Source organism: Drosophila obscura, unplaced genomic scaffold (assembly GCF_018151105.1).
Source record: "Drosophila obscura isolate BZ-5 IFL unplaced genomic scaffold, ASM1815110v1 contig_186, whole genome shotgun sequence".
NCBI classification, from domain to species: domain Eukaryota; kingdom Metazoa; phylum Arthropoda; class Insecta; order Diptera; family Drosophilidae; genus Drosophila; species Drosophila obscura.
Genome location: NW_024542774.1, coordinates 3,722,699 through 3,750,694, shown reverse-complemented (window position 1 = coordinate 3,750,694; position 27,996 = coordinate 3,722,699). Strand labels below are relative to the sequence as shown.

The following is a 27,996-nucleotide window of genomic DNA, read 5'->3' as shown; positions in this document are numbered from 1 at the left end:
ATAAAAAAGACTTCTGAAAACTAGCCAATCTTGTAGAAAATAGATGTATCTCTCGGATAAAATTATTTGTTTGGGGCTAAGAGAGCTAACTATCTAGTAATATTAAACTGAATATCAAAATCATGGAATACGATTTCAATCAATAAAATAGAACGTTAACCCATTGTCGACCAGGGGGGTATTTAATATTTCCACCAAATGTATGTAACTTTAACATATTTTACGCATTACAGGTGAAAGATTTCGGGGGTCATTTTTGTTTTGTAAGTAAAGAGAAGGATGGAGCTACAAGGAGCCTTTACAAACAGTATTATTTTCCGTGGTTTAACAAAAGGTTGTTCAACTTTTTAAATAGAGGGGTGTTAAGTGGGTTAAGTCTCGTTTTATCGCCGGACTACCCTGTTTTTTGGTCGTATCGTATCGGTTGTCGCGCAGATAAAAATTTAAAAATTGTAATTACTTTAGTTTATAAATTTAACAAATACTACTGTGCTGGCGGAGCGCTTTTTCTGTTCGGTTTGGTGCGATATATTAGCAAATGTGTGATGTGTGGGGTGTAAAAGGAGAGAGACGCAGCAGGCACACTCAACTCATTGATTTTTTCACGGCATTGCCGGTGAGGCGTCGCCGTTAATAAGTGTACTTGTATTTGTATCAATAATATGACATAATCGACGTGGGCGGCTTAATTGACACAGTTGATGAGTGAAGAATACCTAAAAGTGCGGAAATAGAAGCAAAAACGAAGCAGCTCTTGTGGTCGAAGTTGGGAAACAGGACTCGCTTCGTTGTTGTTTCACATATTCGTCCCAACACATATGCGGACACAACGCTCTCTCATACACACACACACACACACATGTATTTGGGCGTAGCAGGATGATACACTTCCAGTCGCTGTGCGGTTGCTTTCCAGAGAGACGGCTCTCTCTTTCTAGCTCTGTCTCCTTTTTACCTATCGTCCCAAAAAATTCTGAATAATATTCATTCTAAGTTAGTTTTTTTATTTTATTAACAATTGGCTCTCAATTACAACTACACCCCCCTCCCTTCTGACTAGCCCACAAATTTTAATATTTGGAAACCCTGCTCCCATTTGACGTTTACTAACACTGACGCCGGACCGCCTTTCAGCTCGCCTCTCGTTTTTGCGTCTTGTTCTTCGAGTTGTACGGACGTGTGCGTGGCGTGCCTCTTTTTAGCTTAAATAACTAAATAAGCAACCTTTAATGTGATCGTGCAGTGTCAAGTGCCGTAGGAGAAGCGCAAAAGCAAGAGAAATACCTAAATGTCCATTTGATCAAATGAAATAAATTTTTAAAATTTTCTCTTCTCCTTTTCATATTAGTCTATGTTTTGTGCATTGCGAGAGCGAGCGAGTGTATAAAAAAACGCGTGTGCTCCCATAGTGATTGTATTGACTTGTACTTGTGTGTGTGAGAGAAACAACTGGAGGATCGGCCGACCGACATTGGAAAAGCAGACTCGGTGAGTTTCTATAAATTAGAATTTCCATTGGGGAAAATGTGCAATGTGAGCTGTTCGTTGGATTACTTTTTCGAAAACTAAATGCAATAAAAGCCAACTGTTACTGTTATGCTGCTACTGCTGTGATGAGCAGAGGTTATGCCTGGTGACGCCATCTTTTGTACTTCCCTAATAAGTGTTGTTTTTGTTTTTTGGGTTTGGTCAAGCACACGCAACATTTCTAATTGTATGCGTGCATTTGTGTGTGTGTGTTTTGATGTTATGCTTTGGGTTTGATGTTCTGAAAATTTCTGACGCGGCTTTTTCTCTGTCTCTCCCTCTTTCGTCTTTTGGGTGGGTGCGAGTGAGTGCCTTTTCCTTTTCACATGATTCATGCTTTCTTTCTTCCCACTTTCTATGCCCCTGTCGGATTATGAAAATACAGTTGCATGTCGTACGGACTTCGGATTTTAGCTGTTGCTTTTATAACTAATTTGTTATCGACACACACACACACACGCCATCTTTGTTGCAAAATCTTCATGCTCCGAGTGCATATGTGTTTGTGTGTGTCTAATGCAGTGTGCTTTTGCTGCCGCCCCGCGACTGTGACCCACATTTTCTCTTTCGCTTCGGCGAAAAAAAAACTGCGACCTGCAACAAGTGATAAACAGATTTGTAAATTTTGAAAACGTATTTATTGAAGAACGATACGCTGCACAGTAGGTTGCAAGTGCAAGTATTTCCTCCTAACAGATGTTTTCATGTGAGGCAGCCCGTCTGTAACGTTTATCCAGTTGCCTTGCAATCTAATCGAAAATCTCCCTTACGTTTTCTGGTTAGATACATTTTAAAAGAGCAAAGAAGTTTTTCTTGAATGTATTTCCATAGCCGGAGTAGAGATAGGAAAATCGACGAAGTTTATGACGTCACTCCACCTGCTCTATCTCGCTTCCTGCATGGCCTGGCTATACACTCGCATATCTCTGCATCGAGCTTTGAGTTTGCTGATAAATTTTAGCTACCTTTTATGTCACATGACGTCATTTCGTACACAAAAGACAACCAAATGAAAATGTTCTCTTTATTGTTTGGCTACTTTTTTGTTTCTAATTCTAATTTTTTCACACATACATACATACGCAAGCGGAGACAATGATGTTTTTGTTTTTAATACGGTTTCCCTATGTGTCTGCGAGTCTATTTATCAATTCCACCATGCTCTTCTGCTCTTATCATTTGTTCAGTTGTCATGTGTCTTTTTAAATTTAAAAATTTACGTGACTTGTTGCCTGGGGTCATATTTATTCGTGACCCAAACTGCATTCAGCCAAGTGTTTGTTTAAAATCATTGAGCATTATTCCTTATATTCCGCGTGGATTACCAAATTAAAATAAAAAGGGACAACGAAATGATTGCCCACCGTTATTTATCTTTTGTGCCGTTAAGTCGAGTGCGAAATAACTGGGGAAAGTAAAAAAAACCGCTGTTTATTCTTGTTTCCTCTCTACACACAAGTGACAAATTACCGTACACTGAGAGTGCCAAGGTGTGAGTGAGACGGTTGTGTTTGTTTGTGTGTGTCGGTGTGGGTGGGAGGAAGTGCATAGTTAAAACTGGAAACAATGGCGGGAGGAACCAAAACCTAACCTAGAAATGTGTTCCAATAAATGGCGGAAATACAAAATTGAGAACGGTTGCGTTCGTATACATACATATGTATGTAAAAATAAGAGACAAAAAGGTTTCCCTCGAATGCAATCCCAGTAAAGAGATATTTTATAAAAAGACCATCGATTCAAAGACTTTCTAACGAGATAGGCGTGCCCCTTGCCCTCATCCCATCCAACAATGCAAATGCATTTGATGGACTCTTGTGTAGAAGGGTATGGAAATGGAAAGCAATGGAAAGCAGGAAAAAACAGAAATTTATTTTTGATTGGAAATTGATTACTCAAGCGTGATATGAGGCTGAGGCTGCCGCTTATCTAATTTCCCACTGACGTCACTTAGTGATTAATTGATTTGGAAATCATTGGGATTGAACTGCATAATTGTGACATTTACTGTGATTAATGGAGTCCATCCACTAGTAGGTCTAGTAGGGGGAATATTGACGAGGACAGAATGGAAACCCTGCCAGTCGCTTGTGCTTCTTTCTTTGCCTTCACCAAACGGTGAAAATTGGTGAAACCATTGGAGAAAAAGGGAGGACTAAAGCTGGTGGATAGAAAAATATACAGACATAAATAAAAGAGGCGTACGTGCCAAGCTTAAAAAAAAATAAAAAAATATGTTTCTTTGCTGCTGGCTAAACAACTGCCGATCATCAATAAACAGCAACAACAAATATCAAGTCGGTAGAGAGGAGACACTAAAAGGAAGAGAGAGACGTGCAATAACAAATGTACAGTTGCAGAAGCAGCCAGCCGCATTAACAGCGACAACAATGAAGAAAAAGAGACTTGGGTCCAAAGAAAGTCGATTTTCCTATACCCTACAACTCTAACCAAGCAAAGATATTAGCTTTTGGAGTCGAAGAAGAGTATCTAGCAGCGACAGGGGGCGAGAGAGACAAAGTATGTCAATTAGAGAGCAGTATTTTTGTGTTTTTTATTCCTTGTATATAGTCGCTTTTTTAAGCACTCGTTAAACAAGGCAGCCGCTGCTTTGCATCATCCGTGATTTTGTCTACAGTCTAGTTCATGAAGTACTTTAAGCCCGGGCTCCAGAGTGGCAGAATGAGCGACAATGTAGATAATTACATATATGAACATAGTATGGATGTACCTAAAAAGCTGGGAAGAGAAGCAGGAGTGGGAGAAGAGACGGATGAGATGAGATGATGAAGCTGTGTGTCTGCATTTCTTGCCTTTTACATGTTGCTGGAATTTCTTTCTGCTGCGCCGCCGCCGCCGCCGCTGCCGCTGCTGCTGCTGCTGCTGCGCTTGAACTTCAATTGGTTCTCTCTCTCTCTCTCTCTCTATCTCTCTCTCTCCTCTCTCGCTTGCTCTGTGTATCTTTGTCTGGTGTCTGTCTCTTCCCGCTGGAAAGTGATTGGAAAGCCTGTTATTATGTGGCTGATGAACTGTATTCAAATGGGAATTTAGGTTATTCTCTCTTCTCCTGTTTGTGTTTCTGTTTGTGGAGGCGTGGGAAATGATGTTTTGGTTTGTGCTTACCTTGTAAAATTGCCACAATTTGTTGTAATCAATTTTAATTCGATAGTAAATACTACGAGATTAAATTTAGTTAAAGCTTTAAGTGCTGCCAAGGACGCATTATCCTCTTCCATTTTTCAATGGAAGATTGGCCTTTTCCTTCCTCTTTACAAGAATCTTCTCCTGCTCTATGCATAACCCACTTTTTCGATAAAAATGCCAATAAAAATCTCGCCTTTGATTGGCCCAACAAGAAAGCAACAAAAACAGCCGCGAACAAATGGCATTAAAAAGACCCGTCATCATCATCATCCTCATATAACAAAAGCCGGGGAGGCAGCAAGCCAAAGTACTCCGTCAGTGGGCAACAATAAAGGCAAACGTGTTGCTGCATAAATGAATTCATAATGCAAAAACGAAAAATGAAGAGATACAGAGGAGAAAAAGTGTATTGTGAAGCACACGAATGACGGCTTACATAATCTTTTATATCTTCTACTTGATCAGCTCTCCCATACCATTTCAAGTTGGGCGATTGCTGGGGGGATTGGGGAATGCCTCGACCGCAACAGCATTTAGCCAGGCTTCAAATTAAATTGTTGATTAACACACCATAGAAGGTGGGACTGGCAATCTTTCGTGTCTGCGTCTTCACGCATAAACATTTTAGTGCCCATTTCGTGTTTCTTTGTGCTCTATTGAGCAAAATGCAGTTATTAAGTTGTGCGTAAAAAGTGAAAATACGAAACACTCGTGAGTAATTATAATTTTGATAGTCTTGTTGGGGATATTAAAGTATTGCTTGCATTCTCCAACCAGTAGGAACTATAATATAATGTAATTGAACGAGCCCCAAAAATCCACATAAATTATGTTATTCTTAAACAATTTTGTAATATTAACTGACTGTATTCGAATTGGGGTTGGCTTTTACATAAAACAAATAATGTTGCAAGTTTTACTGATGGAAAGTGTACAAAGTTATCGAAAACATGCAAATCGTTCCAGCTGATAAACGTACCTTGTAGAACGAATATATGTGTATGTGTGTGTGTGTGTACGCACTGGGAATGCGAAAAATTACGGTGCTGATCTGATGTTTACTCCATTGCGATCATACAACCTCTCCCTCAATAATTCAATTATTTTGTTGTATACTGGGAGAGGCGTCTCTCTGTCTCTCGCTCTCTTTCTCTCCCTGCGCGTGTGTGTTTGTGTGTGGAGGTAAATAGCAGTATAAAATAACGAGTAGTATAGAAATATTTTAACCCGCGCTAACTAAAAATATTGGCATGACATCATCGAACAGCGACGTCGGCGCAGCAGCATCTCTCAATGAATCTCAGTTTTTGGTTGGCGCTGAGCAATGAGCAGTGTCTATATGTTTCTCTCTATTTTTGGCTAGAAAAATTGTAATAATTAAATAAAAAAAAGGGACATAAATTTTCCTGTTCGCAGGCCTCAGAGAACATTAAACGCTTCCCTCCAAGCTTCAACTAATCAAATTATTTTCTTATTTTCTCTTGCAGGCACATCTATTGATAAGAAAGAGAGCAACAAATTAAATTTTAAGGTGAGTTTTGGCTATTTCATATTACTCAACTCCACAGCTTGGAGGGTATCTGGTTGAAGCATTCTCACTGTTTGTTTGGCGAAAAAATTGGCCTGAATAATGATATAAATTATTCTCTTTTACGGCTCTGCTCTCTTCTCCTTGAATCTATTTTACATGACGACACGCATAAAACTTCACCTCTAATTCAATTAAGACTGACCTTTGTTTTTGTTCTTCTTTTTGTTACTTTCTATGTACATTTTACATTTTTTCGGACTAGTCTGATCTCTCTGTCCCTACGTCTGCCTCCGAGTGTGCGCTCTGCTTCAGTTGAAATTAAATTAAAAGCCACTTGAGCGTTGAGTCTGCTTTTTATTCCGATGTCGATATGTCATACAATGTACATACATACACATATACATATGTGTGTCTCTATGTACATGCATAAATCTCTTTAAATAGTGCAAAAATTTAAAAATTACCCCTCAATGCCTTCGGGCATGGTACACTGGGTTTTTTCACATATTTACATCTTTATAGGGAGAAATCAAGAGCTAAGTGGGGGGATAGCAATAATGTTCTTTACGCTCGAAATTTTGTTGGCACTTATAAATGGGTCATTGAACCAAACTTTCAAACAAAGGCAAACTCTCATTTCTCCTCGTTGTATTTTTTAAGTAAACTTGTGTCTTGAGTTGTTGCACGGGTTCTTTGTCGATTTTTGAATTTTGTTTCGTTTTTGTTGTACTCCACCTGTGCTACAACCCGTTAAGTAGTTTACCTGAACTCGACTGTACCTGCAGCTCAATTAAAATCCCATTAAATGCTGCAAATATGTGCTTGTATCAAGATTGAGTTACTGTCGTTAAGGACATGCGGTGGCTTTCTATTGATTGTACTCGGGTATCGTATATGCCACTCAAAACTATTGTAAACACGCATCAAGCTCTGAAATTTCCATTGCCACATTTCCTGCTTGTTTTGCTCGCGTGTTCGGGTCAACGACCCACAACCTCCCACCCCCCAACCCCCCAGATTGGCCACAAGAAAAAGGACACCAACCGAAAGCGCTTAACTCACCCTTTTGGGCAATGGAGCGCAACGGTTTCTGGCGGCGTCTGGAAATACCTGTGCGGGACACGACACGCCTATCATTTTATTAGATTTTCCTTATAGCATTGTTAGTTTATTATTTTTTTCGCCGGCAATTTCACTCTCTCCTTGCCGTTTCCATGCAATTTTTGAATGAGTGGCGCCGGCTAAATGACGGAACTGTGGCGCCACCAATGAGTGGGGCGGGCTGTGTTTGTTACCACGCGCCTCGTAAAAATATCCTGGAATTGGGATTGGGTGGTTCGGTGTGTTGGGGTTGCTGCTGTTGCTGGGTCTGTTGTGTGGTGCTTCTGTCTGCGTTTTGAGTTAATGACAGGAAATGACGTCATGTGTCGTTCAGAGGGGATGAAACTTTATTTGGCCTGTCTTTAAGTACCACAGGGAGGGAAAGTGGGTGTGGGTGCCACAATGTCCTGGATGATGTCATTGTCATAGTACAATTATGATTACTTCACGTCCGACTAGATTACAAAGCAAACAAGAGACAGGGAAAGAAAGGATACACTCTTGAAAATCTTTTCGCAAATCTTTCACAAATGGATATTGAGTGATTTTCCTGATCCCCTTCTCCGCCGGACGTCGGCGAATCTAAACAGCTGTACCAAACCAAATTTATGTGTAATACAAAAAATTGGGCAACAGTTTTGGCCAACTTCCAAGTGAGTCAAAGCCACACCCGTCGCAGCCCATCGTATCCCATTCAACAAAAGGCTTTAATCAAGGGCAAACTTAACAAAAAAGAAAGGAAGAAAAGAGGGAAAAAAAAAAAGAAAAAAAAAAAAATTTTTAAAATTTTTAAAAAAAAAAAAAAAAAAAAAATTTTAAATTTTTTATTTTAATTTAAATTTTTTTAAAAAAAAAAAAAAAAAAATTTTATTATTTTTTTTTTCCGGGCCGGGGGGGGGGGGGCGGGGGGGGGGGGGGGGGGGGGGGGAGGGAAGGGGGGGGGGGGGGGGGGGGGGGGGGGGGGGGGGGGGGGGGAAAAGGGGAAAAAAAGTTTTAAGATTTGGGGGGTTTTAAGGGGTGGGGTGGGAGAGGGGTGGGGGGGGGGGGGGGGGGGGGGGGTTGGGGGTGGGTTGGTGGTTTTGGTTTTTTTTTTTGTTTGTTGGGGTTGGGGGTGGGGGGGGGGGGGGGGGGGGGGGGGGGGGGGGGGGAAGGAAAAAAAAAGAGGGGGGGGGGGGGAGAAGAGAAAGAAAAAAAAAAAAAAAAGGCATTTTTAGGTTTTAAAAGGTGGGGGAGGGGGGAGAAAAAAAAAGGGGGGGGGGGGGGGGGGGAGAAGGGGAGGGGGGGGGGGGGGGGGGGGGGGGAGAAAAAAAAAAATAAATTTTTTGGGGGGGGGAAAATTTTCTTTTTTTGGTTAAACCACCCCCCTTTTTCACAAAAAAAAATACCCCCTTATCTTTTTTAGTCGGGTATAAAAATATACAGACGAAGTATTAAATACTCTTTCTTGTCGTATTTTTCCTATGCCAGAAAAAATGTAGCCATCGAATGTATAATGTTTTTTTTAGTTTGGGGAGCATTATTAAGATTGGGGTTTATTCTTTTTGCTTTTAAAGGGCATACAAATCGAGCGCAAAAGCTTTTCTTTCGTACGTTTTGGCGATTCACTTTCTTCTGTGTCTGTCGCCTTCCATTCATTTTTCTCTCGGACTCTTGCTTCTACGCTGGCTGGCAGTCTGTATTTATGCAATTTTGTTGCACCTCTCTTCATAAAGAGGGCGTTTGCTTGGCGCCAACTTTTCTGCCGGCATTAAGATTTATGTGCAGATTTTGTAATTCAAGCCACGCGACTCACAGGCGACTTTCGTTGCCGCCAGATACCAGAAGCAACAACAACGGGTTGTCCAAAAGAGTGAAGAGTGGCGCGCGAAGAGACCAGACCAGACAGAGTGGCAGCTTGTTAGCAAAACAAACAAAATTAGCAGGTGGTAGGGGAGGGAAGGCCAGACGGAAAAGCCTCACGGCTACGGATAGACCAAACCAAACCAAACCAAGACAAGACCGTCGCTGGCTGCTGCTACCTTGTTAAGAACTTTCACACGCACAAGAAATTCCCCGAGAACAGCTAAAGGCCCAAATGAAGACATTTTGACGATGCCAGTGCCGAGATTCGAGACAAACAAGCACGAAACAGACAGCTTGGCACACTTCATATTGGTCAAGTTGTTATAATTAATGCTTAAAAAGCCATTTAGTCACGAAAAAATGAAAAGATTTTTCAACCTGTTTCCGCCTGGGATCGAACCGGGTGCCTTCTGCGTGTAAGGCAAACGGAAACATTTTTAATACGTGAATTCCCCTGCCTAACACGCAGAAGGCCGCCGGATCGATCCCAGGCTGAAACAGATGAAATACCTTGTCTGTCTTCTTTTTTATTTTCAAGTTAAATAAATCAGAAATATAATTTAAGAGTCGAATTGAAATCTTGGAAAATAAAAAAGAATACTTTTATATTGCTTGATAACGACTATAATAGTAAATCTTGGATACAGGAAAGTGAAAAAATATTGCTGTTCAAAAACTCAAATGCAGCAATTCATGCTGTCATAATCATGTAATTAATGTCTTTTCATTGATTTTTATGCTACATGAAAAAACATTTTCATGCTGTATGTGCAAATTTGTTTCATACAATAAAATCAAAAAGAAGAAAAAAATTAAATTTCTATCGCAGCCGGTAGGATTCGAACCTACGCTCCCAGAGGGAATCTGATTTCGAGTCAGACGCCTTAACCACTCGGCCACGACTGCTTGTGGAAGCGTCATGTCCAAAGCGGAATATAGCAGAGATTGCAAGCAGCGTTCTCTTCCAATTCTTGCACTCCACAGTGTTAGTTTTAAGGTTTGAAGCTTTGTGTCAAATTATTTAGAATCCAGGTTAATTTCCTTCCACTAATTGTAATGGAATGCTTTGGCAAATATTATTACTTCCACAAAATAACGCAGATGAATGAATGAAGGCCATGAAAAGTAGTGATTTATTGCCCCTTTTTCTCGCCGTTATATTTCTGTGATAGTTTTATTGTCGCCGCCATATGGGTTGCGTTTTTTTTTTTAACAAATGTCTGGCTGTATGAAATGATTTTTCAGACAACAGCATCTCTGGCGGTGTCCCACTGACAGACTGACTGATTGAGCGACTTGTTGCATTATTAAAACCGAATGAATTCATTTGCTGTGTGACCTTATGGCCACTCGGCGGCATATCACACTTGAGACGATGGAACAGCTCCAGATACAGCACCCCCCTGTTCAGCTGTCTGTACTGTGCTCGATGGAGTGGAGGAGATTACGTAAGATTTCTTCTTTGGTTGCGCGATAATTGAATACTTGGGAAATTTAATTAACGCCAGCGTAGACGAATATGTGTATGTGTGTACATATATGTACATATTAACGTATGTATTGTTGTGTGAAAATGATGTACGATCACTGAAGTGCTTTGGGTCAATTTGGTTTGCAAAGTGGTTTGATTTTTTGGCTTTAATATTATGTTCTATTGTAATGTTTGACTGCATGTTTCTGCTTCTATTCCTCTCTCACTATTGGCGCTCTCAACATTCTTGTGTTGTCTGTTTTGGGGCCACACTGGCACACGACGCTACAGCTACCCATTGAAAGACATGGGTGTGTCCGCGACGTCGTCGCCGTCGCCAAACAAGTGTGATGTAATTGCATAATGTCAACAAGAGTCAGGCGGCGGCAAACAAACCGCGGCGCTGACAGGGCAGGCCAGGCCAGGCCGGCGACGGCGGTTCGCCGCGTCATCGATGGCGTCGCTGTGGCGTTAGCTGTTCCTAAATTTAATTGTTTTCTTCCGCACAAAAAGGTCAGAAAGAGAGGAAAAAGGAGAAATAGAATGGGGAGAAAAGAATGTGGTGTCTTGTCTGCAGCATTGACAAAGTTCAATAAACTAAAATGTTTTGATATTTATGCTCAAATTGGGATTTACCAAATCAATTGGTTGATCCATTGACACTGTTGACTATATTGGCCAACCAGTGTTGCCTTATCTCAGTGGAAATGTCTTGAAAAACATTAGAGAACAAGTTTAAAGGCATTCTTCCCTCTCTCTCTCTCTCTCTCTTCGTTCCTCAATTCACGTAGTTAACTCAAGTCTCTGCCTACGCAAATTTATAACTCTTTTTGTTAGGGCTACTCTGTTGGGAGGATGAGATGATGATCAGCCTACGCAGCAATTGTGGATTCTTGTTGGGGATCTTACTCCATACGCCCACACTGTCACTCGCTCGGGAGAGTGCACTTAAAAAGCGTTTATTCAGCATTATTCCGTTTGATTGCAGCCAAAACAACGTGATGGTCCCAGCACCCACGCACCCTGTCATGCAAGGCGAAAGGGTTGCCCCTAGGGCAATGAATAGCAAAGTTCAATTACCTTAGCATCACGTTAATTCTATAAGAATTGGTTGCCATCATGTGCAAAACTCTCTTGTCATTTTTGCAATTGTTTTCCATTTCCATTCCATTTATCAAAAAAAAAAAGGGAACAAAAGCAGCCTCCCATGGTAATAGTGCTTGCAAAGGCAGAGCTATGCCTGCCTCTCTAAATTAGCTTATTTCAGTAGAAATTTGTACCCAAGAAACGTGGGTGAAGGGAGCGGGATCATCGGAGGGAATTGGGTCAGCATAATTAATATTACTCGTAATTATTGGCTGCCTTTGTTGTGCCAGAGTGTGTCATACAAGAGGAGGGTGTTCCCCTTTCTTCAGCTGAGCCAAATAATTGTTTAACGATTTGTTTTCTCAGCCGCTCTCTGCTGATGATGACATTTTCTAGATGGTTTTTTGTTTATTGCATTTGTTTATACGAGTACGAGTCGATATCCCCTTGCGGCACCAATACACCAGCAAACAGGGTGCAAATTGAAGGTTAATACTCTACTCGTAGTATCTAGGATCCGATCCGAAACACCACGCCTAACATTTAAAGAGCACACAGCATTTTTTGTCGGTCTTGTGTTTATTTATTTTCGATGTGCCTCTTCTCTCTTCGCTCGGTTCTGCTTGTTGCTTTTCTTAGTTTTGATTTCCGAGGCATTTATTTAAAATTTGTAAGAAGCAAAATGGATCTTAAAATAGTTTTTTCTGTGAGTTTCTATCTGCGTTGCCCCTGCTTTGGCTTGTCGCGCTGGTCGTCGCACGTGGGCAGGAAGGAAAGAAAGTGTGTGGTGGGTTTTCAAATGGATTTCCTTCCCCCCTGTTTGTGTAAAGTGTCAGGCTGGGAAGTAAATTTTCTTTTTCTCTTTTCTTTTCTTTTTAGCCCAAAATTAGAAATTAAATAAAGTGAAATATGCGGCACAACCCCCTCCATCTCCTCTCCCTCTCTCAAAACAGTTTGTGCCATTCACAGTGAACGCAAGCAGTGTATGCTCTCTCAGCTCGCTCTCTCGCTGAAATTTTGGGTGGTTGTGTTTGCCCGCTCTCTCCGTTGCCACCCCCTTTTTTCCATTTCGCATGTGTGTGTGTGTGGGTACATAACGGGAGCAGTGTGGAACCGTTGCTCTGCCGTTTTTAAGGTCAGTTGAAAATTTTCCAGCTGAGCGTAAAGTAAGCCTTAAAAGAATTGTGAACGAAAAAAATGTCTGATATAAATTTTTCGTTGCCCCTTTTCTTTGCAGCATTTAAACTGAAAACTAGAGGAAAATAAACGGAAGGAAGAAAACATGACTGAAGTCGAGCAACCGCCACAAAATGGCATAGACCCAACCGCCGGCAATCACGACGAGGACAGAGCGCGTCCCGCGGACATTGAACAGGTAAGTGCTGCAGATGAACCCTCATCTCACCCTCAACCTAACACTGGGCCACTCTTCCACAGGATATGCGCGAAATGGAGCGCCGCAAACGCGTCGAGGCCATCATGGGCTCGAGGCTGTTCCGCGAGGAACTGGAACGCATCGTCGATTCGGCCCGTGAGGGTGGTGGCGGAGCCAGCGGCATACTGCAGCAGCTGTCGGACATTGTGGGTGTGCCGGTGAGCCGTGGCAGCGCATTCAAGAGCAGCAGCTGCATGGTGCCCATCAATGACATACGCGGCGTGGAGTCCATGGGCTATGCCAAGGGCGAGAAAATTCTCCGCTGCAAGCTGGCTGCCACATTCCGTCTGCTGGATTTGTACGGCTGGACACAGGGTCTGGGGGCACAGATCACCGCACGCCTAAAGGTCGACCAGGAGTATTTCCTGGTTAATCCGTACGGCCTGCTCTATCACGAAGTCACTGCCTCGGCGCTAAACAAGGTGGATATGCAGGGTCAGATTGTGGAGCAGGGCACCACCAACTTTGGCGTGAACAAGAGCCGTAAGTCGCACAATCACCACCCACCACTTCCCAGTTACAACCTACCACTTTCCGCTCAACAGACTTTGTCCTCCACTCGGTGGTGCATGCAGCACGCCCCGACATTCGCTGCGCCATCTACATTGGCTGCAGTTCAGTTGTTGCCATCTCTTCGCTGAAGACCGGCCTGCTGCCACTCACCAGGGATGCCTGTGTATTGGGCGAGATCACCACGCACGCGTACACGGGTCTGTTCGATGAGGAGGAGCGTAACCGCCTTGTCCGCAGCCTGGGGCCCAACTCCAAGGTCATACTGTTGGCCAATCACGGCGCCCTATGTTGCGGCGAGACCATCGAGGAGGCCTTCTTCGCCGCCTGCCACATTGTGCAGGCGTGCGAGACGCAGCTGAAGCTGCTGCCCGTGGGTGTGGACAACCTGGTGCTTATTCCGGAGGAGACGCGCAAGATCATCTACGAGCAGTCGCGCCGGCCCCCAGAGGACCTGGAGAAGAAGTTTGCCGCCGTCACGGCTGCCGAGGATGGAGGAGCCACTGCCAAGGAGCCCGCTGTCGCCGAACAGGCAGCACCCACGCCCAAAATAGGCAGTCCGCCCAAGTGGCGTGTTGGGGGAGCCGACTTCGAGGCCCTTATGCGCATGCTGGACAATGCTGGCTATCGCACAGGCTACATCTACCGCCATCCCCTGATTAAATCGGATCCCCCCAAGCCCAAGAACGACGTGGAGCTGCCACCGGCCGTGTCATCTCTGGGCTATCTGCTTGAGGAGGAGGAGCTCTTTAGACAGGGGTAAGCAATGTTATAAATTCGATAATCGAACTATTTTTATACCTCTAATATCTCTTACAGCATCTGGAAGAAGGGAGATCTGCGCAAAGGAGGCGACCGCAGTCGCTGGCTAAACTCACCGAATGTGTATCAGAAGGTCGAAGTCCTGGAGACCGGCACCCCCGATCCCAAGAAAATCACAAAGGTAGAGATCATAACTTTTGAAGATTTAAACCAGACCACGACAACGTCCACCACACAGCAGCGGAATGTTGCTAGCCTTAAGGAGATTGAAGGGAATTAGTTGAGCGCCAACCCATACCCGAAATACCCACATTACCCAGACATTCCACTTGCTCCTGCTCCATTTATGATTTCCCCTTTAGTTAGCTTCAGTTCAGTTTCGACTCTGAAACTAAACTGCCAATATATACACGCATAATATTTCTGCCTAGCCACTAAGTAAATCAAAGTAATCGTCTAAACTATTAGAACACATATATATTTATATACACAGTCTTATATATTTTGAAAATAGATTTTTAAATCGTGCTCTTTTAGTCAAGATATTTTACCCGCTTTGCCAGCAAACGAATTCTGTAATTTGTGCATTAAATTACCCAAATAAATATTAAACTTAAAACCGCAAAAATAACTCTTGCATAGATGGATGATTTTGTGCCGCCTCCTTAAGGGGGTTTCCTCTGCTGTCTGTCTCTCTGCTTTTCTTCCACTGTAACGATAAAGATAACGAATTGAACGAATGCTCTGTAAAACAATGCAAAGAAAGAGAAAGAAATTTGTTATTAAGTATTTAATCATTCAAATACAAAAAGTTTCATTTTATTCATTTCAAAAACATTTTCCATTCACTTTCCACTTCATTTATTAACAAATTTGTTTGTTATGCTGATATTTAATCAACATTTTTCTTTGCATGTTTTATGGCTAAAATTTAATTTATTTTTTTGTTTTTTTTATTTTTTTTTTTTTAATGTTGTATGCATTTTTTTTTTCATTTGTTCCCAAGGCACAAAATCATTTTCGATTGTTATTTTTGTTATTTTAAGAACCTATTCGATAGTAAAATAGTTTGGAAAAAAAACTGCTCGCAATTGAAAACCTAAAAAAGTGTATTTAATTTATATTTAAGACTGAAAACCAAACATGTATACGCTGTATACCCTCCTCAGCAATCATTATGTTTGGATTACAAAATCACCTGTTTAACGACTATAGACAGCATTTTGATATGTACATAAATATTTTAGATATATATCGGCCCCTAAATTAAACAAATTTCTTTCTCTTTCTTTTCTACCTGCATTGTCCTACCTACCCCTGTCCCCCACACCAAACAAATTTGTGTGTGTGTGTGTGTGTAAATTGAAAACAATAACCTTCAAAGTGGGTTGCTGAGGATTCACCCACCCATTCGACGCCCGTAAGGATCGAAGATCCGCTGCAGTTTGTGCCATGTGGAACGAATACCAAGGAGTTTAAGCGCGTGCAACAGCAAGTCAGTATTAAGTCATTCAGTTAATTCAATTCCCATTTAGATCGTAGACTATACATTATATATAATTGTGTGTGTGTGTCAAAAAACCAGATCAAGGATAACCGACGTGCGGATAAAATCTCAGCTGGACCACAATCTCACATACTGGAGGGCGTGACCTGGGACGAAGCGAACCGCATCAAAGATGCCACTGTCTCGCAGGCCGGTGATCATGTGGTGCTAATGGGTGCCGCCTCCAAGGGCATCATTCAGCGAGGCTTCCAGCATAATGCGACTGTATACAAGGCGCCCTATGCCAAGAATCCCTTCGACAATGTGACCGACGATGAACTGAATGAGTACAAGCGGACGGTGGAGCGCAAAAAGAAGAGCATTCATGGCGAATGTAAGTGTGCAACAAAGTTTATATCATATAATATCGATATCATATGATTCATTAAAATATTTTGACATTTTTCAGATACCGATACGGATTTTTCGGAATCAGAGGCTCTTAATTCGATGCAGGCAGCAGGAGCTTTAGCTCATGCAAAACATGCACAGAGCGAACCAGAGACGGGTATGCCATACCATCATCCATTTTTCTATATAAGATTTGCATTAATAACCAACTTAATCTGATATCCATTTTAGAACACCAAATCATACAGATTCAAACGCAACAGGCGCCCATTCCCAGCCAAGCGGAAGTTGTTTTAAGCGATGGTAAGTCCATCCATGTTCTCTGCTCTACCATTTATGTTTTGATATTAGTTCAGAGGCTCGTACCATGATTTACACTATGTACTCCAATACCAAACACAATCAAATCATGCCTACAGAGTTATTGTCTTTGCTTAGACAATTATATGAACAAAATTTCAATTTTCAGATGTTTTATGTTTTTTTTAAATTTGTCTTATGTCTTTATGTCTTTCCCTTGTTATCCCATTCCATTCCTTTGTATGCATTTGTTTTATGTTTGTATCAGTTAGTTTTTACGTTTATAAATTACTTTTAATTGGTCAGGAATCGATGATATATTATTTATAAATCAAACGTAGTTATGTTATGTTTTGTTATTATTTTATGGATCTACTAATTTAAGGCATTTATTACAATTCTATGCATAACTTTAATTATTAGACTTATAACATTTGATCCTAACTGTTTTTTCTTATGCTATTTTCCCCTTTATTTATTTTTTTTATATCGGCATAACACACAAACACACACACGCCTATAAATGAATTTACAAATAATACGAAAACCACTAATAGTTAACAAAAAAGTACTCGTTGCACTTGATACAGTCTCGACCTCCTTTCTTTGAGAAGCGTAACCAAAAATCAACGCCAAATTTTAAATACATACTTTCATTACACTACCATTGTTACTGTACTGTACACCTTTTATGCTGCAGTTTAAAAGCTCCTAAGAAACGGTCCAAAAACTGTTTTAGTTAGTTATGGGATCATTCTGCTTCCGTTTTAGCCCATACATATTTTTGCATAATACTTATTCATACTACTCGCGTTACTTCTATATGTGTGTACATATGTATATGCTATATGTAATTATTTAAATACTTTTTGATGCCAAGGAACAAGCAACTGTTGTACGCCGTGTATTAAATGATTATTATTTTCAACGATCAACAACGAATCACAGCACAACTACCACAACAACCAATATAATACAACAAGAGAAACGCAAAGCTATAGATCAGATCAGCGGTGGTTAGTAATCCAACAACAACAACAGCAACTACAACAACCACTTATCAGAGAATTCTACTTACGCTTTGTACATATGTAGGTTGTTTCCATTCTCGGGCATTCTCTTTGGCATTATTGAGCTTGTGCGTCTCGAGTCGAGCATTCAATGTGGGAGCGACGTGCCCACCGCTGATATATATAGAACAGAGCCATGTTGGACAGAACAGAACATGCCCTCGTTTGCGTATTAGTTCGGTTTATAATTTGGCGACTAATAGAAAACAAATCAATGGTAGCTCAAAGTTGAATTCAAATTCATTTCACAAATGTGTTCAGGGCTCCAAAAATAAAACCAATTACATAAAAATGTAATATAAACATAAAGTATAAAGTATAAACCAGATACCAACAACAAGAACAACACCAGCCACGAAGCTATCAACAGAACAGCAAAAAAAACCTGTACTTCTACTACCACTACATATACTACCTTTTCTACTACCACTTCTACTACTACTCGTACTACTACTACTGCTGCTGCTGCTGCTGCTGCTGCGCTCTATACTCGTAGTGTAACCAAAGTCAGCTTAAGAAAAAAAAAACAGATAAAACAAAATATTTGTGCTAGAGGTGAGTGCAGCCCCCGAAAGGTTTAGTGTGTAGAAACCCACAGAAAAATCGAGCAACGAAATTTATTCGTAGCTTTAAATGTAGTTTTTAGAAAACAAAAACAAAACAAACATTCGCATAACATTGCATTTAAACATCTGCACACTAAATTCCATTCGACATTCGATATGACAATGTTAACTGCTGCCTGCCTGCCTGCCAGCCTACTCGTATGGGCTTGCCAAAGAACTTTCTGTTCTGTCTGGTTTGGTGTGGTGTGGCTTATATTTTGTGTTTGGCAGAGCGCGCTGTTTTATCATCATTTTCAATCAGCCAATCAATCCAATCATTCTTCAGGCGGATATCTTAGAATTAGCATCATTCTACATTCCAACTTGCATAGCGGAGCAGCAGCATATTCTGAGGAATTCTTTGGCAGTTGCCCTGCCCTGCCCTGCCTATTACGCAGCTGTTTTTCTGTTGATTGCTTCCTTAGTTGCGTAGCTTAGCCTTTTAGTCGATACTAATGCACATCTATCCAGCATTCAGCATTCAGCATTCAGCATGCTTGCTTAATCAATACTAAACCTAAACACCTTTCAGCTCACTCTACACTAAGTATTTGCTAGTTTTAAGGCATTTATTTACGTCTGTTTTGAAATTATTTAAAGGTTCTACACGCCGTTCGTTCTATGTGCCTTGCCATTTAATTTAATTGTATTATTTAATTTCTCAATACTATTTTAGCCACACTTAGTTTTATAAATGGCGAACGCTCTCATACATCAACAAATCGAAAGCCGCCAACAGGCCGAGGTAACAAAATTCCACCCTAAAAAAAAAAACTTTTACTTCAATGTACTCAGGCTAAACGCCCCATAAAGCACATCCATATATGTACATATATATAATCCAAACTAATTTGCAAATTGTACTCTTTAAGTGGTGTATTTTTGAATGCATACATAACCCTTCTATATACTCGTATATAATCCACCAATATACCAAACAAAAAGCACCAAAACTAAACCCTAGCTGTAGTTCCCATCCTAGCGATTCTGTTCATACGGTTAGATGATAGAATATCATTCAGAATTCTTGGTTTGGTGTTAGTTTGAATCATCATTACCACCCCATGGAATATTGGCCAGGAATATTCTATTATTTGCACCCAAGTTTCAGCCTAGGTACAGCAGTTATTGGATATACATACACTCTTATACATCCAAATATTCAAATACGTATCGAAATCTATCTATGTATGTTTGTATGTATGTACCACTCTCGTATGTATTGATCGAGTCCCAGGCTCTGTCTGGGTCTCCTCCTCCTCCTCTTTGAGTATTTCTCCATAGATACTAATTGTACTACACCTCTTTGGCTCTTCTCTCCATATTTTCGTCTTGCATTGTTAAGGTTTGCAAGTCCATGAGAGGTCGTCCATGGGTGAGGAGACACCCCACAGTCCGGATGCGAACAACAACGAGCATGAGGTGGACAAGGAGAACAACCAACTGCCGAATAGAAGCGTCTCTTCGACTAGCAAGTGTCGCCGCGATCTATTCCCAGCCCCAAAAAGCGATCCTCCTACGATTGAATTAGATATGGGGTCGGTCTCTGGGTCTGGGTCCGGGTCTGGGGTTGGGGTTGGGGTTGGCGACTTGGCACAGCACCTGGTTACTGCCCAACAGGGGCAGGACCAGCTTTATTCTTATGTATATGCAGCATCTGCCGCCGCCTCCTTGGCGCAATGCTCTCAGCCGGAGATTTGCTCGGCCCTGCTGAGGACCCTTCATGCCGAGCAGTTGCTCAATCTGGCCACCTTTTATCGCTGCTCGAATGGCCCCTCCAGTACGGGCACGGGCACGACCACGACCACGAGCACAGGCTCCACCAGCACAGTTCGGCGCCCACTTGAACCGCCCAACGGCAATCTTAATCCCTTGCCGTACCGAACACTTTCGCATTTTGGATTCCAGTCGCCCCGGCAGATACCATCCATGTCCCACAAGCATCTGCCCGACCAGCGTTACGGTTTCGCCGCGCTGGGCTATCGGCCCATGCAGCGGGCCATCAGCTACGAGGAGATCTTCGCCAGTCCGCGCTACGAGCAGCTCTGCCAGCCGTGCATCGACCAGCTGCTGCGCCTCAAGCCGGAGTTGCAGCGGCTGCGCGGATCCAACAGTTGCTGCTGCGAGGAGGAGCTGGCCAGCATGCCCAGCAGCTCTGTCACGCCCAAGCAGCGAAGACTGGCACCACTGCCCGAGATACCCGGCATTCCGCATCAAGATGCTAGCACGCAGACGCCGCTTCGGTCCACACACTTTCTCAGCGAAATCGAACGCTTCAACTTCTCCGATGAGTCGACAAATGTGGGCTTCACGCCAGGTCTGGCTGCCATCACCAGTGACTTTAGTTTGCCAGGCTTGGAGGGCAGCCCGGGCGCCAGTGCGACGAGTGCACCGCCGGCCAGAGTTTATCCCGCAAAGGAGCCGGGAACGGGTATGGGTACGGAAACTAACATAACCGAGGTGTGGAACTTTGGCAACTGGCAGCAGCCAGCGGAGCAGAATCCAGCGGATGCTGCTGAAGGGAAGGTGGTGGAGTTTCGCCAACAGCCGCTCACCGAGCGTCGTATTACCCTGGAGATTACGCAGCACTTCCAGCCGCCTGGGGAGGAGCACGAACAGGAGCAAGAGCAAGAGCAGGAGCAGGAGCGCCAGCTAATGACACGCGATGAGCGCCAGCGGCGCAAGTCCGAATTCCAAGAGCTCTGGCAGGATCACGTCCAGTACTTTGGGGACAAGGAGAAGGTGCAACAGGAGCCGCCGTCGAAAGTAGAGCACACCCTGAAAATGAGCCTGGATGAGCAGGAGGTTAGGGCTTTGCGGGCCAATGGCTGGCTGGGCCATGAGGGGGAGCCAGCGACGGAAGAGAATCAAGCTGAACATCCGATGGCCGAAGCTGTGTCTGCTGTGTCTCTCCCTTCGCACGACGACAATGCCGCGCAGATCGACAGAGCTACTCCCGATGCGGCCGATGAGCTGCCGCAAATGCTGAAAGATTTCGAGGAGAGCCTCAGCCTGGCCGGCGAAAATCTGCAGAAACTGGTGGCAACCACCAAAAAGCTGCAATCCCTGCAGGTGGAGGCTGCTGAAGAGCCAGAAACAGGTACCCTCTTCCGTTCGATCAGCTTGGAGAACATTCCCAATGCGAGCGACTCGGTGTGCCTGGTGGAACGGATGGTGGAGCTAGACCTGGACATGAGCGATTCATCAAACGAATCCATCAACAACTTGGAAGAGAAGCATGACGATGAGAAGCCGGTCACACCCGTTCTGAACGACCCGGAAGAGGCCACGGAAAAGGAGAAGGTCCAGATTGAACGCAACGATGAGAAGGATGTCGATGAAAATGAAAATGAGACAGATGGCGAGGGCGAGGGCGTGATCGAGATGGAAGGCGTCACCAGTAGCTTTCAGTCGGCAGAAGCGACTGAGGCAGAGCACTTCCATGGGGCGGAGATCCCTGTCAGATACCAACCGCCACAGGACAGCGAAACCTTCTCACCGCTGGAGCTGGAAATCCTGGAGCGCATCGAGGTGGACAAACTCAGCGAGAGCGAGCCAATCTTTGGCAAAATTGATCACAGCATTCGCAACAAGCTGACGCCCAAGAAGCTGCAGCATCTGGTCCGCGAGGAGATATTCCGCACCTGTACGCGCGTCTACACCCGTCCGAGTCCGATCTCACCCAGCACCACCTCTTCCCTGTCCATGCACAACATCAGTGCTCCGTGTAGTTCCACGGCCCATACGCACCTGCTGACGCGACCCTGTCCTCGACTATCGCAATCCTTGTCGCATCCCCAACAGCAGCAGCAGCAGGAGGAGCGACAGGAGGAGCAGCAGGAGCAGTCGGACGAGAGGGACACCCCATCGAGTACCCCTCTGCAGCGTACCATCTCCTCCACGACCTTCGTGTGCCGTCGCAGTACCCACAGGAAGCGCAATTTCATCCAGGAGAACATACGAAATGTCGCAAAAACGCGATCGGCCATAAAGCCCTCAAGCAGTTCGATCCAAAAGTCGAAGAGTCTCGCCCAGCCCACTAGCACTGCCAGTTTGTCGTCCGTGTGCACCTTTGAGATCGGCCAGAGGGAAAACGGGTCGCGTCTTTGGGTGTCCCTACCCACGCCACCGCGTGCACCCGTTAACCAGAAGCGGCATTTTGCCACCAGTCCAAACACTCCGCGACAATCGCCACGCAGTCCGTACTCGCCACGGGGCAAGCGACGCAAGGCGGGGGTTTTTCTTACGCCTGTGCGTCGCTGTGCCATGAATCCGGCCGTGAATCTTGATCTGATCTCCTCGGACACATCGCTCAGCTACTCGTTGAACCGCACCCTCTCGAGCAGCACGTTCTGTGTGAGCCCCGAGGCGGATAACGTTTCCACAACCACATTCGAGGTGGACTGCAGCCAGGATCAGGCGCAGGCGCACGAGCAGGAGCTGGAGGATCCGAGTGTCTCCACACAAAATGAATCTTCAGCGGCAACGCGAGCAGAATGCCAGAATGGGAATGCCAGCACCAGCAGCATGTACTACAGTGCCAGTGACAACACTCAGGATCAGGAATCGGTACGATCTGTCGAGAACGGGGGAGAGACATCCTTTACAAGCGATAATGCAACGGAGGAGGAGACGACTACCAATGATATCCAGGCGAATGGAGACACAGATTTGGAGAAGAGCTCCTCCCAAGTGAAAGAAGCAGACACTGAGACATCCTGCAACAGCTCTGAAGGGATGCCATCAATTGAGGTGGAGGTTCATGTGGAAAGTTGTCAGACAAGCCAAGATCCTGCTGAAGAGAATTCATCCTCGTTGGACGAATATCGTCAAACGAGTATGAAAGAAACCCCCGTGGAGGCCGCCGACTCGAATGTTAGTAGCTCCACTTCATTCAAAAGTGTCCTCGAAATGTCCCCTCAAAGTGGAGTCGGAGACTCGGAAACAACTCTAATAACAAATCAGTCTGAGTGCTCCGATGGCGAGGCAGATGAAACGAACGACCCCGATACTAAAACAACTTCCGATGACGGGGAAAAAGAATCCAGCGTTGTCGATGGAGAGCTACAGCGGATTGAAACTGGCTCTATGGAGGATTATCCCACTGAAACTGGGGCCCCGACGCATGAGGATGAAATTTCTGGCAGTGTGGACGAGGAGATACCTTCAAGTGGCTTAGAATCCAATTCAATGCTCACCGAAGAGGAACTCCGCGAACTGGCCGGCGGTGGCGGCTATGAGGATACCCTCGAAATGGTCGTCGAGGAGGGCGACGAGGAGCAGGAGGGAGGGATGACCCCCCAGAGCAGTGCCGTTGAGGTGAACTCGTCTGGCTATTCACTGGGGAAAGTCTTTGAGAGCCATATGATTCATCAAAGCATGAAGATTCAGAAGCACAGTTCGGTCTGCAGCGCGGACGACAGCAGCATTGAGGCAGTTATCCCTGAATGTGGAAAAGATGACGAAAAACCAGAGACCTCAAAGGGAAACAAGAAACGCAAGACTGGTGGAGCGGTAACCGTCTCCTCGGATGATGATGAGGATGATGATGAGAAAGTAGTTCTGTCAACGAGTTGCACTTTACACGGCATGCAAATCCATGTGTGGGATGAGAAGAAAGAAGATATGACAAATAAAGATGATGAAGATAACGATAAGTGAACGGATCCAACTGATTTAGAGTCAACACAGAGCCGAGCAAATCCCCAAAATACATAAATATATATTTCTACTCATTCCTATCCACTTTTATTCACTGTTTTTCTCTACTCATTTGCTGTGTCCAAACTGTCTGCCAGTCTGCCCCCCCTCTCTCAAATCTGTCAGATATTTTCTATTTTTGTAGGTCTTTAAGGAAGAGCCATCTTCTTACCGTTCTTAGCTAAGGCTTGGCAATGAAAGGAATTTTGAGTTTTAAACACTTATGCACTTTTAACACACACACACACACACACACACACATATGTATTCTAATCACTTCATTTACGCTAACCTAACCCAAAAGTACAATTAATTAATAATGTGTGTATGGGCACAAGGTTTGTATTTATAGAAAATATTAAAAATAAAGGTTTATTTTGTAATATATTTTTGCCTATGCTATAATTATTATTATTTAAATGGCTTAAGGTTTAATGTAACAATGCTCCAGAGGTCCTCCAGTGTTTGCGTCGAGAGTCCCGTTGGCAGCCACGTCCCATATTGAGTGGAATCTAGAATCCTCATCGTAATTGTTTTTGTCTGCGTTTTCGTGATTGTTTCGTGCTGTAACCCCCCGCCATATCTATCCCCCCGCCACATACACATGCATTTATACTCATACTCATACACATACTCCATCTCCACTCCAACATGCACATGCTCCTCCCCTCCACACCCCCACTCTCTCACTTTCAGAGGTCAGGTCATATTTGACCCGGAAATATGCATTTCTGTGGGAGCCCGGGCAGTATCTCGATGCCTGCGTCGGCGCCACCCATCGGCTGCAGCAGGTGAATGTCATATACAAGGTAGATGCCGTCAGCAAGCACAACTATCCCCCACTCAACAACAGTATCGATCCCCATAATACGACCATGGAGAGGAATACGACGAGCGTTTGGGTCGATCTGGCCAGCAGTACACCGGTGAATGGTCGCCCCGTTGAGTCTTCGAATGGCGGCGAGATGGGGACAGCCCCATTCCGAACCATCTCCCACTATGGCTTCAATTGTCCACTGAATAGTGCACCCAGCATTATGCTGCATCCGGAACACAAATCCATTTGGCAAACGGTGTCTGAGCAGCGGCAGAAGGTCTTCTCCTTCATTGATCTGGCAACCCTGACCAAGGAGAAGCGGAAGATGCTCAATGTCCTGACAGCAGCAGCAGCAGCATCAACTACAACATCGACAGTCAACAAGCAGCAGCCATTGGCGAATTCGTCACCCTCCTATGTCTCGGAGAAGCAGATTCAGCTGGAGCCAACGCCGCCCAAGCGGAAGCAGCGGGTTTACAGTGCCACGGCAAGCAGTGGCAGGAGCTTCGATGATTCCATGGATGAGCTGGAGTCGATGTTGGGCTCCATGACTGTGGCCAGCCCCCAAAGGCAGCCGCAGTCTCACGACTATAGTCTCTATCGCAGCTACAACTTTTTGCCCAGGGACCATGCCCTGCCAGTGGACACGGACACGGACGCGAATGGGAACGGGGTGGGGCATCGCAACCGGCCCGAGGCAGAGCAGGGCATATACCAGAACGGCGACGACAGCGGCTTGGGTATGCATCAATCGTCGGGGCGGCGAGAACGAGCCACCACGAGTAATGGTTCGTCAACGCAGGAGGCCGAGGCCTGTACGCCGGGCAAACATGTCAGGTTGACCTTGAGCAGCTCGCCCCTGGCTGGCAGTTCATCTCCGACCCCCACGACCATTGAGGTTCTCATCAATGTGTCGCTGCGCAACGCCGAGTGCGTCCAGACGGTGCAGACCCACGAGCAGGAGTTCCGGGCCAAGCTGGAGAGGGTCATCGACGAAGAGATCCACTACATCTCACAGCAGCTGGCCACGCAGCAGCGAACGGCTCAGATACTGCAAGCGCAACCAGCCTCGACACGTGCTCCGCTGGCCCCGCCCACGCCCTCACCGTCGCAGTTGCTGCAGCGCAGCAATTCGGCTCCGGCCCTGTGCCACGCCTACAGCTATGTGGACCTGGCCGAGTCCGATATGGCTGCAAAGCCGGCGCCTTTAGCTATTTCAGACGGCGGTGCCGGTACCGGTGCCGCCTCCGCCTCCTCGTCTCCATTGGTATCCCCGGTGGAGGAAGATCAAAATTGTCATCTCAGCTCGTTGGAGAATGAGTTGCAGCGATTGCTGAATAATGTCATTAAAGCCCATATGCTGCACAACCAGGCCTTCATTACGGATTGCCGTGCGCGCTTTTCGCAGCTAGCCGAGGGGCTGGCCTCCGGCGAGATATCCCCCATTTAAATCTTTCAATAATTACTGAATCATAATTAATATTTGTGAATTTTTAAGTTTTCATTATTGTTTAAATTTAGTTTTTTTTTTTTATTTTCAAATATATCGAAATTGTTATTATTGGCCTTTAAATATTTTAAGTTTTAATTAAATAATTGCCCAAAACTGCCTCAAACGCAATCACTATCGACGAGGAACAGGTAACCTTTTTGCATTTATCATTTATTTATGTGTTGCCTGCCCATCGCCTGCTGTTGCACTTGCACTTGTATTATATTAGTTGTAGATCCATACTGCATGTCCTCTAACCCAAGATCCACAAATGTATCTACTAACACACCTCACATCACACCACCAATACATCTAATTATTGTCACGACTACTCACTACATTTTTTTGGTTAGATTGAAATTTGTGTGTTTGAACTACAATGTGTGCGTTTCATAGCGGTGAAGAGAGTGTAAAGAAATTGCTTAACATATTTTGTGTGCGTCCACTGAGTTACATTTGTAGGAACTGCCGCTTCTGGGCCTTTGAAAATCTCACTAATCATGTGTGTTTACCACTCTTTGCCTTTCCCCCAGGTGAAAACGTGCAAAATGGCGACCACTCGGAGGCACACTTGAGCACCTTCTCCCAGAGCAGTAAAGAGGTAAGCTTAAGCTATGATTAAAGATGCTCTTTCAGTATCCCGAGACAAGCCCAAACACCCGCTGTGCTGGGCTTAGTGGTTGGCAATGTGAAAACGATATTCTCAATGCAAATTTCTATTACGGTTCCAGGATGTGTCCACGGACGGATCGCCGAAGAAAGACAAAAAGAAGAAGAAGGGCCTGCGCACACCATCGTTTTTGAAAAAGAAGAAGGAGAAGAAGAAGGCCGAGGCCTAAGCTGATGCCGATCTAGAGCGACATCCGTAGCAGCAACAGCAATAGCAATCATTACACCCACCCAACACCAACAGCGGGCAAAGGCGGGGACAAGAACAATGTGTTAACGAGGGCACTAAGAGATATAAACGATATGATGAAACGACGAAAAATAAACAATAACCAGAGCGAAGCAAGCAAGCACATTGCACGAGAGACGAGATGAGAGACGAGACGAGAGAAAATAGAAGAGGCATAAACCAGCAACAAATGAGCAGCTAAAGTTGATCAAGACGCAACTAAGTAACCGAAGGCAGCAGCAGTTCAATTAGCATTCACAGCTATACATATATCTTCTAATATAAAATAAATCTATTTTTTAATTTATACGATTATCGCAGCACACACAATCTGCAACGCAAAACCCCAATAATTTTTGTATGATAAAGAGAGACTTTATTCAAATTCTCAAAAAATCGCATGCAATACCCGACACGACACCATCCCGACCGATACATACATACATATGTATGTACTTGAAGCGGGGAAATCTTCTAGATGTATTAGCGCTTAAATATACAATCTACGTAAACACATTACATAGTAATCAAAAATAACTAAAAAAAAAAATAAGCCGCAAACATGATTTTGTTTTGAAGAATTGGTAATTGAATTTTTGAAATTTTTGTGCACACATAGAAGCAGACGACGAGAGTGTGGTATTTGCGAACATAATACTTAAATGCAATATTTTTTTATAAACGCAATAAAATTGATCAAATGAACCAACACTTTGATATTCTTTACATATGTATTTGTATGTATGTTTTGTGTTTTTTAGTTTTGTTCATTCATTCAACAAAGTGAATATATAATATATACTATTTG

General features: G+C 44.0%; 1 protein-coding gene and 1 non-coding gene across 11 annotated transcripts; one reads left to right on the top strand and one right to left on the bottom strand.

The window, feature by feature from the left end:
- The first annotated feature begins 363 nt into the window (after nt 1-363).
- On the top strand, nt 364-27,871 carry LOC111078873 (protein hu-li tai shao). Of its 10 annotated transcripts, none has more exons than XM_041593004.1 (13): nt 1,163-1,488; nt 6,159-6,202; nt 12,940-13,077; nt 13,140-13,620; nt 13,683-14,406; nt 14,467-14,590; nt 15,794-15,904; nt 15,995-16,289; nt 16,365-16,463; nt 16,538-16,609; nt 18,958-19,026; nt 26,824-26,891; nt 27,022-27,871. In XM_041593004.1, the coding sequence occupies exons 3-13, from the start codon at nt 12,985-12,987 to the stop codon at nt 27,127-27,129; spliced, it is 2,244 nt and encodes a 747-aa protein (XP_041448938.1). In that variant the 5' UTR covers nt 1,163-1,488; nt 6,159-6,202; nt 12,940-12,984; the 3' UTR covers nt 27,130-27,871. The 10 variants fall into 10 exon arrangements, with proteins under 10 accessions (XP_041448934.1, XP_041448935.1, XP_041448933.1 ...); XM_041593003.1 differs by having other exon boundaries at nt 1,164-1,488; nt 27,016-27,871; XM_041593000.1 differs by lacking the exons at nt 18,958-19,026; nt 26,824-26,891; nt 27,022-27,871 and adding exons at nt 364-452; nt 19,627-24,292 and having other exon boundaries at nt 1,349-1,488.
- On the bottom strand, nt 9,970-10,051 carry Trnas-cga. The gene has a single exon. It is a non-coding gene; the product is annotated as a tRNA-Ser (tRNA).
- Nucleotides 27,872-27,996: the final 125 nt, after the last annotated feature.

Excerpts from the sequence above, each read along its gene's own strand:
- LOC111078873 (XM_041593000.1), top strand. The coding sequence starts at position 12,985 with ATGACTGAAGTCGAGCAACCGCCACAAAATGGCATAGACCCAACCGCC. Across the intron at positions 13,078-13,139 it reads GTCCCGCGGACATTGAACAG|GATATGCGCGAAATGGAGCG; the intron begins GTAAGTGCTGCA and ends ACTCTTCCACAG. Across the intron at positions 16,290-16,364 it reads GAAGAGCATTCATGGCGAAT|ATACCGATACGGATTTTTCG; the intron begins GTAAGTGTGCAA and ends GACATTTTTCAG.